General features: G+C 48.3%; 1 protein-coding gene across 1 annotated transcript in view; it reads right to left on the minus strand.

The window, feature by feature from the left end:
- Nucleotides 1–6,988, minus strand: part of INTS11 (integrator complex subunit 11) — a 130,497-nt gene extending 123,509 nt beyond the window's left edge. Inside the window, exons 1-11 of the mRNA XM_056864839.1 lie at nucleotides 6,913–6,988; nucleotides 6,150–6,247; nucleotides 5,970–6,043; nucleotides 4,943–5,171; nucleotides 4,621–4,719; nucleotides 4,479–4,513; nucleotides 3,535–3,673; nucleotides 3,324–3,388; nucleotides 1,653–1,842; nucleotides 915–998; nucleotides 703–792 (exon numbers count right to left, since the gene is read on the minus strand). Coding sequence (XP_056720817.1) covers nucleotides 703–792; nucleotides 915–998; nucleotides 1,653–1,842; nucleotides 3,324–3,388; nucleotides 3,535–3,673; nucleotides 4,479–4,513; nucleotides 4,621–4,719; nucleotides 4,943–5,171; nucleotides 5,970–6,043; nucleotides 6,150–6,247; nucleotides 6,913–6,940 — 1,131 coding nt within the window. The 5' untranslated portion in view covers nucleotides 6,941–6,988. The remainder of the gene's footprint in view (nucleotides 1–702; nucleotides 793–914; nucleotides 999–1,652; nucleotides 1,843–3,323; nucleotides 3,389–3,534; nucleotides 3,674–4,478; nucleotides 4,514–4,620; nucleotides 4,720–4,942; nucleotides 5,172–5,969; nucleotides 6,044–6,149; nucleotides 6,248–6,912) is intronic.
- Between the last annotated feature and the right edge of the window lie 3,349 nt (nucleotides 6,989–10,337).

A 10,337-nucleotide genomic window follows, 5' to 3' on the forward strand; every position in this document is an offset into this window, starting at 1 on the left:
CATCCAACTACAAGTGTCTTTGCACAATGCATAGTTAAACTGTGGAACTCCCTGCCCCAGGGTGTGGTGATAGCTGCCAACTTGGAAGGCTTGACGAGGGGAATGGACATGTTCATGGAGGAGAGGGCTATCCATGGCTACTAGTCAAAATGGATACTAGCCATGATGCATACCTATTCTCTCCAGGATCAGAGGAGCATGCCTATTATATTAGGGGCTGTGGAACACAGGCAGGACAATGCTGCTGCAGTCGTCTTGTCTGCGGGCTTCCTAGAGGCACGTGGTTGGCCACTGTGTGAACAGACGGCTGGACTTGATGGGCATCGATCTGATCCAGCATGGCCTTTCTTATGTTCTTACAAACCAGGGCTGACCCTGAAATTGGATGAGGTTAGGCTAAGCTCGGGCCATCCGGCTACAGCTGGGGGGAACTTTACCAGGTTTCTTTTGGATGCATTGTAGGCAAGGAGGGATTCAGATGACAAAATTGAGGGGCTACAACAACTGGACTCAAAGCTTGCTCTTCTACTGCAGACGAACATGGCTGTGCACCTGGAACTATCTTCCAGATCTGGGGCTCTGCATGTTTTTAGTGTTGTTGGGTTTTTGTTTTGCTGTACACCTTGTCCGGTTTTTTTTTTAAGGCAATTCATAAATATGACTACAAATAAGGAAATTTCCTCGTCAAAACGTTAAACTCACACTCTGTCTCCCCTCCATTTCCAACTTGCGTTGTCCACCCAGAATTTTGTGGCCCACCGTCCCTTGCACGCAGTATCCGGGCATGATCACCTGAGGAAGAGAATCCAGAAGGAAGTGGCTCGCCGTTTCAAACCGCGATAAAAAGAAATGGATTATAAAAGCGCTTCTCTTGAAACAAACAAACATTTGCAAGTGTCGAGAGGCTTTCCTACCATGTTCTTCTCATTTCCGGCCCATTTCTTGAAGATATGTAGGGACTGTCCTGCGTGAAGCATCCCCGGGGTGGCAAAGACAACCTAGAAAGGCCAACAAGAAAAGTGTGCAGCGTCAGGGGGAGCTGGTTTCCAAGAACCTCCATTTTCGTTTTCTAACTAAAACAAGTTCCTCACTAACCCCCTAAGAGGTTAGAAGATAAGCTTTGTAAACACGTTTTTGACTTGAACACTTTGTTCTATGCAGCTACTTTAAAAACAGTGCCTTTTTACAAAAATCATTAAAAAATCAAGAGCGTGGTGAATATTAGAAGAATTTGATTTTATACCCCGCTTTTCTCTACCTTAAGGAGTCTCAAAGTGGCACACAATCACAGTCCTTTCCCCTCCCCAAAACAGGCACCTTGTGAGGTAGGTGGGGGCTGAGAGAATTTGGAGAGAACTGTGACTAGCCCAAGGTCACCCAGCAGGCTTCATGTGGAGGAGTGGGGAATCGAACCTGGTTATCCAGATTAAGAGTCCACCACTCTTAACCACTAGGCCACACTGGCTACGTAGAAGGAGGAAGAAAGAAGTATTAAAAAGGGGGGGAAATATTCTGCCCAGCACTACCACATAATGGGCTTTGTATTTAAAACTGCCCAAAATGGAAGTCCCTGATCCCCCATGGCATCCCTCCACCTCCACACGATCACATCAGGGCTTTAACCATGCCTTGCAAACTCCAACAGTACCAACCATCGGTCCCGGGTTGTCAGCAAAGGCCTGGTCAAAGGCCTTGATGTGTTTGAACTCAAACATGTTTCTTTGGACAAAGGTCTTCCGGATCTTCTGGTTGGTCCATGTGATGAAGAGCTTGTAATAGTGATTGGCCTTCTCAGTCAACCCCGTCGAGAAGTAGATGGGAGCTTTCAAGTTCATGCGTTCCCTTCAGAGGGAAAGAGGGGAAGGAGAGATGGAATCAATGTGGTTCCTGGCACGGTTTAGGACAGCAGGCAGAGGGTACCCAGGATGAGAAAGAGACTCGGTTGTGCTCACATGCCCACACCCTGCAGAACCTGAACAGCCACCTTTTTGAGCTCTGTCTGCACTCCCACCCAACCGTCACACAAACACAGAGGAGATTCTGGAGTAAAAATTATGAGAGAAGAAACAGAGCTCTTTCTTCAACGGGCAGAGAGTCAGCAGCAAGAGTAACATGTGCAGCAAAACAGAAAGCAGAGAAATACCCAGATCTGACTGAATGGATGAACAAGTTAACAGAATATGTAACTATGGCAAAACTAACATCTTTTATACACACCAATTTCAGAATTTCAGGAAAAATTGAATGGTTTTTTAAATTATATAGTTAAAAAATTAAGAATAGAATTAAATCAAAACAGAATAAGAATGATTTATGTAGTAATGATTCTCTAATAAATATGCCATCGGATATGAAGATATATTGAGAATAGAAAGTATTGTAACTCAAATAAGTTAATTATTAAAACGTAATTTCAAAAACAGTTCCATATTAAAAAAAAACAGGCAGAGAGTCCAAGGGAGACGGAAGGACCAAGGCAGAATCCAAGAGAGCAAAACTGTGGGAGGGGCCGTGGCTCAGTTTGTAGAGCATCTGATTGGCATGCAGAAGGTCTCAGGTTCAATCCCCGGCCAGTAGGAAAAGCAAGAGGGCGGGCCTCCTGCTCGCCCTAGCCAATAGGATGTAAGGACGAGCAGGCGGCCGCCTAGCAATAGGAACCAAGAAGTGACTCAGCTCGGGAGGGCGCGCTCTCTATTGGCTTGGGGGCGGGCGGAGAGAAGGGCCTGAAAGAAAGCAGGGGGAAATGGCAGCCTTAGAAAGGAGGCCGTGAGCAAGAAGAGACCGGGACGCTCGAATTGTGTGAGTTTATTACGTGGAAAAAGACAAAACATGTTGGTTTTGGAGCGCGCATGCGCAAATTGCGCAGCGGGGTAGGATGCGCCGGTGGAGAGTGCTGCGCATGCGCCATGTGGGCTTTGCAGGGCAGGTAAGAGCGGGGCGCGCAGCATCCTGCGGGAGGAGAGGAGAAGACGGGGTTGTTGTCATGGAAACGGGAGGAGTCCGTGGGGGGGGTTGAGGTACCCAAAACCCAGCTCTGCCCCATGAAAGGTCTTTTTTGGTTACTGTCATTGAGAGGGGCTGTGGCTCAGTGGCAGAGCATCTGCTTGGCATGCAGAGAGTCCCAGGTTCAATCCCCGGCATCTCTAGTTGAAGGGACCAGGCAGGTAGGTGATGGGAAAGACCCCTGCCTGACATCCTGGAGAGCCGCTGCCAGTCTGAGTAGACAATACTGACTTCGATGGACCAAGGGTCCGATTCAGTAGAAGGCAGCTTCATGTGTTCAAGACAGAATCAAAGGGAAAACAAATGATGTGCCTTCTTACCAGAAGGTCTCCAGTAAGATGCAGAGCTCCTGAGCACGGCCCAAAGCAAACACCGGAATCAGCACCTGCAGAGAAGAAAGCAAAGGGGGGGAGATGCTTAGATGTTCCTGCAGTCAAAGCCCAGGCTATTCAAGAGCAAATCTAATGAACTGCCTTGGAGATCCTTCATCAGAAAAGCGGGGTGGGGGGCTCCTTTTTAAAAGATACATACTTTTCCTCCTCGCTCAACGGTTTCGTGGACCTTCTTCAAGAAGTCCCGCTCTCGGCAGCGCTTGGAATCTCTGATGGTCGTGGCGTAGGTGGACTCGGAAATGAGAAGGTCGGGACGGCATTTATCGATCCAGGCAGCTCTGAAGACAAAAGAGCACCGAGAAGGCTTGAAGTTCCCGCAGGTCCCACCAGGCCCCTGAAATGGATCTGGCCAAGGTCTGACTCTATGACCTTGGCATCAAACACTCGCCAAACATGCAGTGCTTGAAATCAGTGTTCGAGATGCAATTCTGTTCCATATTTAATTTTTGCCTATCATTTTTTTCCCACCCTTCCTCCGGGGAGCTCAATTTGTATCCTTGCGCACCCCGTGAGGGTAGATATGGCTGAGAAAAAGTGCCACAGATCAACCAGCGAGCTTTATGGCTAAGTTGAACCCAAGACTCCCTGATCCTAACCCTCTAACCACTGTACACCACTGCATCTCAATGCAGCATGTGAGAGAATGGGATAGCATGTGAGAGAATGACTGGATCCCACGATTTTAATATAGTATACTGAGCAGGGTTTCCTTCTTGAAATATGGGAGGCAAAACAGTTTTAAAGACAGACCGTTTCCCTCTGTTCTCTGTCTTTAAAGCAGTACTGACCAACTCAGTTTGGAGAGGAGGGGAAGGGAATCACGGGAAAGGGTTAAAACCTGAGAATCACTGACCAAGGAAGTGGGATATCTGTGTGATTGACAGGAGAAAAGGATGGACAGTACAAACCGCGAGGAATGGACGAGTGTGCAAAAATGTCTGAACAACCATGTCAGAGAGAACCATGAGTTATTGATTCATGTGGGAGACTCATAATGTACGATGAAACTAAGATGATGACCTCCCTAATGCTTCCACCACTGAAAAAATACACCCATGACCACTGACAGCTTCTCTCACTTACCCCAAGTGTCGGTCTGGAGTCATGTTATAGTCACCCTAATGAAACAAAGAGCAAACAAACCCTTCTTAATCATTGCAAATTATTTGGCACACCCAGTGAATATGAAACGGCCCCAGCTGGGACGATGCAGCCATGCACTTACCGTATAAACCACCGACTCGCTGCCCACTTTGATCTGGAACATGGCCGCCCCGAGAACGTGCCCCGCGTAGTATGCCTTGATCTCCAGCTCGTCGTCCACCTGCAAGGACAAGCCGAACGGATCCAAGTCTTGAAGCGGTCCCAGCACATCTCCAGAACAGTCAAGGGCGGAAATCCTCAGCGGCTCAGGGCCAAGTCACTTGAAAGACCGCGGCCACCCACATGAAACCGCTAGGAATCGAGATTGGCTGGTTTTGCCCTGCTTTGCCAGAGGTTAACATTGACGGAGACATCAGTACCAGTCGGAGATGGAGCTCTCTTACCTGGACTGTCTGATGAAGATGGACAGCCACCACTTTCTTCATACAGTCCTTGATCATCTGAGAAGTGAAGAAGTTCGTCTCTCCTTTCTTGTCCACAGTGATTTTCCTGTAGTCCTCTAGCAGGATGGGGCAGATGGCCTTGGTCGGGTGGGTCATGTAAATGGGCCCGTCGTAGCCGACCATCTCGCTGAAATACGGCAGGGCCCCACAATGGTCCAGATGAAAGTGACTGGGAAGGGACAGGTTACCATAAATATTATCATCTGATGCTGACAGACTAATCCATTTGTTATCAGATATAGATCCTTATATTTCTCAAAAAATGGCACTGTACGGCCTAGCAGCCAAGAAAATCAGGGCGAAGCAAATCACAAAAAGTGGAAAAACTGGATAGAGCCAAATGGGCAAACTTCAATTTTTTTAACTTTTGTATTCCTTTTAATGATACTGTATACGTTAATTTGCTGTTAAATTGTTTAGTTCTGCTATTATATTGCTTTAGATTATAATGGCCTATGGCCTTATACAATAAATTTGACTTTGACTCACTAGCTGTTACCATAAATGGGATTGGGCCCTGGTGTCGTAAAGCCAATAACCACACCAAGGGGGTGAAAGGAAAAGGTTTGTTTGTGATCACAAATAGGTGCCCAAGCAACCAAAAGCCAACCACACCCTCCCACTCAAGGCGTGCCCAATTTATACCTTAATCCCATTTGACGAATGCATATTCCTTATAAGGCAAGCACAATTCTTCGTTCTATTGGCTAAAGCTAAGATCATCTAGCCATCCCATAATAAACCATGGGGGGTAGTAAACTTTATTTATTTTTCGGGGGGGGGGTGTTTTTCATGTTGATACATCATTAGATAACTACCGTTCACTTCTTCAGAAGGTCGACTGGACCATGTTACGATTTTCAGCACTTTCTGTGAAACCCCATTCAATAGGAAGCCAGTCAACTAATCCATTTTACCAGGCAGCGAATGATCCTGAAATATGATATCTTAACAGAGATTTGCCCACCTGATGATTACACAGTCCAGGAAGTCGGTCAGCCTTCCATTCTGAGTGATATACGAGAAGTCAGGAAACCGCCTCTGGAAGATACAAGCGGGGCAGCTGCACTGACCTAGCCAGGATTTCCTCTTCCACCGGCCATCAGTTGCGCCCGCGCCCCCTCTTGGCATCCCCCCTCAAACTTACGTCATCGTTATAACCCATGTGCATCCCGCAGTCCAGCATGATGTTCTTTCCTGCAATGGACACCAAAATGCAGCTGCGGCCCACATCTTGGCCTGCTCCTGAAAGGCCAAGAGACGGTGAATGAGTTGCCTGAAATCCTCACAAGGCTGCCATAGGGCATTTATGCAGGGTCGATTTTGACGCTTGCTTAAAGCTGCTTTTTTAAATCCGCCCTTTAAAATGACTATTCACGGTCCCGATGCAAGAGGAGAAAGTCACACAAATTCCACCCCCCTCACTCGCCTGCTCCTTCGTTTGCACAGCCAGTGGCAATGGTTGTTTGCACAGCTAAGCTGTGGCTGTGATTTTTCATGGTTCCTTCAGTAAATGCTTCGATGCAGGGGCGGAGCAAATACAAAAGGTCGCGTTAAAGGGGCTCTTAAGAAATGCGAAGTTCAGTGTGAAAAAATAAAAACAAATATGCGGGGCACTTCAGCCTGGAACGCACTGCTAATTACCAGGCATAAACAGCCATAGTGTTCTCAAAATGCTCAGCTGTGTAGAACATACAGGGTATGCTATTTTTTTCCACAAAGGGACCTTTTCAGTAAACGAAACACATTTATCTGTACCATGGGTTGTTGTTCTCTGAATGTCTTGCCTTTCATATGAAGGAAACCCTGGACAGAGTAGGGCATTCTGAAAGACCGTACGTTTTAAGAACATACCCCTATCCGTCCCCAACACAGATTGTAAAACAGACAACAATGTTCACATCGCTTACCCAAGGGAGTGACTTTTATCTCAGGCATGATTATTTCTGCCTCAGAATTCCAACTGCGAGGAAGGCTGTTGCAGAAATCCCATGAAGACGTCAAGGTATCAGCATCTCAGATACGAAGATGTTCTGAAGGAAAGCAAGGGGGGGTGGAAGTCCATAAAGAAGTTTATTTGCATGTGAGTTGGAGCGCAGCTATCGTATACCCTTGACCGAAGAATGGTACACTCCGTCAATCTGGGATGGTCATCCTCTTCCACCGAGCGCGCAGCTTCGGGAGGGACGCACATGGAGCGTCGAGGGAGGTAGGGGACACCCGCCTAGCCAGCCAGATCAGCCGAATCAACCCTGGCGATCAATGGGGTGACAGATGTCACAGCCAGATCACCCTCACATCCATGTGAGTTAAAAGAAAAGAGAAGCATGCCGTTTTAAAAATTTTGTGATGAGTATCGATCAACAAATAGTTCTGCGTGCTGCGTCCTTTCAGCCTTCTTAAAATTCTTAAAGTAAACTGTAAAAAACAGACAAAATCTGCCCAAAATTACAGATGGCCCCTGTGAATTGGGCAGGGGAGAATTTGCAGTTAAGACACTAATTAGAGGTAAACTGCACAGGAAAAGTTAACATGATCAGCGCAGTTAAAGGACTCACAGTTTGAACCTAAGAGTGCTCTCCTGGGAGTAAGTCACACTGAACAGACCTAAGTGAGATTCTGGATAAACTTGTTCAAGATGGGACTATAAAACAGCTATTAGCAATGTCAACAAAAGATTAAGAACAATTCTAGAACACAGTTATTGCAATTGAAATAATAACTTGATTCTTTTATGTGTAATTTTGGGACGGCTCCAATGCCTTTAATTGCTATAGAGTAGGTTTTCCCCAGAATAGGCAAGCAGTTCATAGGAACTTTCATAGGGAAAGCCAGCTGCTGAATTCGATCACGGCGCTGTTAAAAGCACAAGCTCAGCACCACTCAGAATACTGCCTTGAGCTTAATTATTGCTAGCCTTCAGACAGTAAGCTACACGTGACAAAAAAATCTCTCTTTATTTTATGGTAGTCCATAAAGTAACCATGCACACTGATGGCTAAGCATAAATATATTACATCACCAATATAACACCTCTCTGTACCTCTGGGATTCAGCACCTTTTGTCTTCACAACAACCCTATGAGATAGGGTAGGTCACACAGAGAGTGAGTTGCCAATTACTTCCTGTGAGGTCAGTTTGAGCCCAAACTCTCTGCGGCTTACTCATTCTGGCTTTTAAGCTACATATTAATGAATATATTGACATGCAATTATTGATAGTTAACACAGTGACAAAGTCAGTAATACTGCACTATTAATGATCAATTCCCTAGCCTGGGTGACCCAGGCTGGCACAATCTCGTCAGATCTCAGTAGCTAAGCAGGGTTGGCCCTGGTTAGTACTTAGATGGGAGACAACCAGGGAAGTCCAGGGTGGCTACGCAGAGGCAGGCAAAGGCAAACCGCTTCTTTTTGTCTGCCTGACCTGAAGAAGGATTGGTTTTTATATGGTGACCTTCTCTACCTTTTAAGGAGAATCAAACCGGCTTACAATCTCCTTCCCTTCCTCTCCCCACAACAGACACCTTATGAGGTAGGTGGGGCTGAGAGAGCTCTAAGAGAGCTGTGACTAGCCCAAGGTCACCCAGCAGGCTTCATGTGGAGGATCAGAGAAACCAATTCAGTTCTCCAGATCAGAGTCTGCCACTCATGTGGCGGAGTGGGGAATCAAACCTGGTTCTCCAGATTAGAGTCCATCGCTCCAAACCACGACCCCACGCTGGATGGCCCAGCCTAGCCTGATCTTGCCAGATCTCAGAAACTAAGCTGGGATGGCCCTGGTTATTAGTTGCATGGGAGACCACCAAGGAAGTCCAGGGCTGCTACACAGAGGCAGGCAGTGGCAAACCACCTCTGAACGTCTCTTACCTTGAAAACCCCATGGGGTCGCCATAAGTCAGCTGTGACTTTCCACCACCATGAACACATGAAGCTGCCTTATACTGAATCAGACCCTTGGTCCATCGAAGACAGTATTGTCTTACTCAGACCGGCAGCGGCTCTACAGGGTCTCAGGCAGGGGTCTTTCACATCCCCTACCTGCCTAGTCCCTTTAACTGGAGATGCTGGGGATTGAACTGGGACCTTCTGCATGCCAAGTAGGGGCTCTGCCACTGAGCTATGACCCCTCCCCAAACATGTGTTAATGTGACAGATGAACATATGAAGCTGCCTTCTACTGAATCAGACCCTTGGTCCATCAAAGTCAGTATTGCCTACTCAGACCGGCAATGGCTCTCCAGGGTCTCAAGAGAAAGGTCTTTCACATCACTTACTTGCCTAGTCCCTTTAACTGGAGATGCCGGGGATTGAACCTGGGATCTTCTGCAAGCCAAACAGATGATCTACCACTGAGCCACAGCCCCTTCAGTATTGTCTACTCAGACTGGCAGCAGCTCTCCAGGGTCTCAGGCAGAGGGTCTTTCGCATCACCTACCTGCCTGGTCCCTTCAACTGGAGATGCCGGGGATTGAACCTGGGACCTTCTGCATGCCAAGCAGATGCTCTGCCACTGAGCCAAAGCCCCTCTCAATGACAGTAACCAAAAAAGACCTTTAATGGGGCAGAGCTGGGTTTTGGGTACCTCAACCCCCCCCCCACGGACTCCTCCCGTTTCCATGACAACCACCCCGTCTTCTCCTCTCCTCCCGCAGGATGCTGCGCGCCCCGCTCTTACCTGCCCTGCAAAGCCCACACGGCGCATGCGCAGCACGCTCCACCGGCGCGTCCTACCCCGCCGCGCAATTTGCGCATGCGCGCTCCAAAACCAACACGTTTTGTCTTTTTCCACGTAACAAACTCACACCATTCGAGCGTCCCGGTCTCTTCTTGCTCACGGCCTCCTTTCCAAGGCTGCCATTCCCCCCTGCTTTCTTTCAGGCCCTTCTCTCCGCCCGCCCCCAAGCCAATAGAGAGCGCGCCCTCCCGAGCCGAGTCACTTCTCGTTCCTATTGCTAGGCGGCCGCCCGCTCGTCCTTACATCCCATTGGCTAGGGCGAGCAGGAGGCCCGCCCTCTTGCTTTTCCTACTGGCCGGCGGCCCCCCTACCCTCTTCCCTATTGGCTGCAGTCCGCCCGCACCCTTTCTTCATGTCGATTGGCTCGGCGGAGACACGCGTCACTGTGAGGGCGGAACAAAGCGACGAAGCTGGGGGCAAGGAGAGACCAATGGCAGACAGCGCTGGGTGAAGCGGCCCAGTTTCCCCGCCCCTCTCCCGCCTCCATGCTATGGGCAATTGCTTCTGCCCTAGGGCCGGCCCTAAAGGGATTAAGATGATTGGTGGGGCGGCGGAGGAAGGCGGGCAGGAGCGGGGAGGAGGGTTTTTATTCGCTGC

This window comes from Euleptes europaea, chromosome 19 (assembly GCF_029931775.1).
Source record: "Euleptes europaea isolate rEulEur1 chromosome 19, rEulEur1.hap1, whole genome shotgun sequence".
Classification (NCBI taxonomy): Eukaryota; Metazoa; Chordata; class Lepidosauria; order Squamata; family Sphaerodactylidae; genus Euleptes; species Euleptes europaea.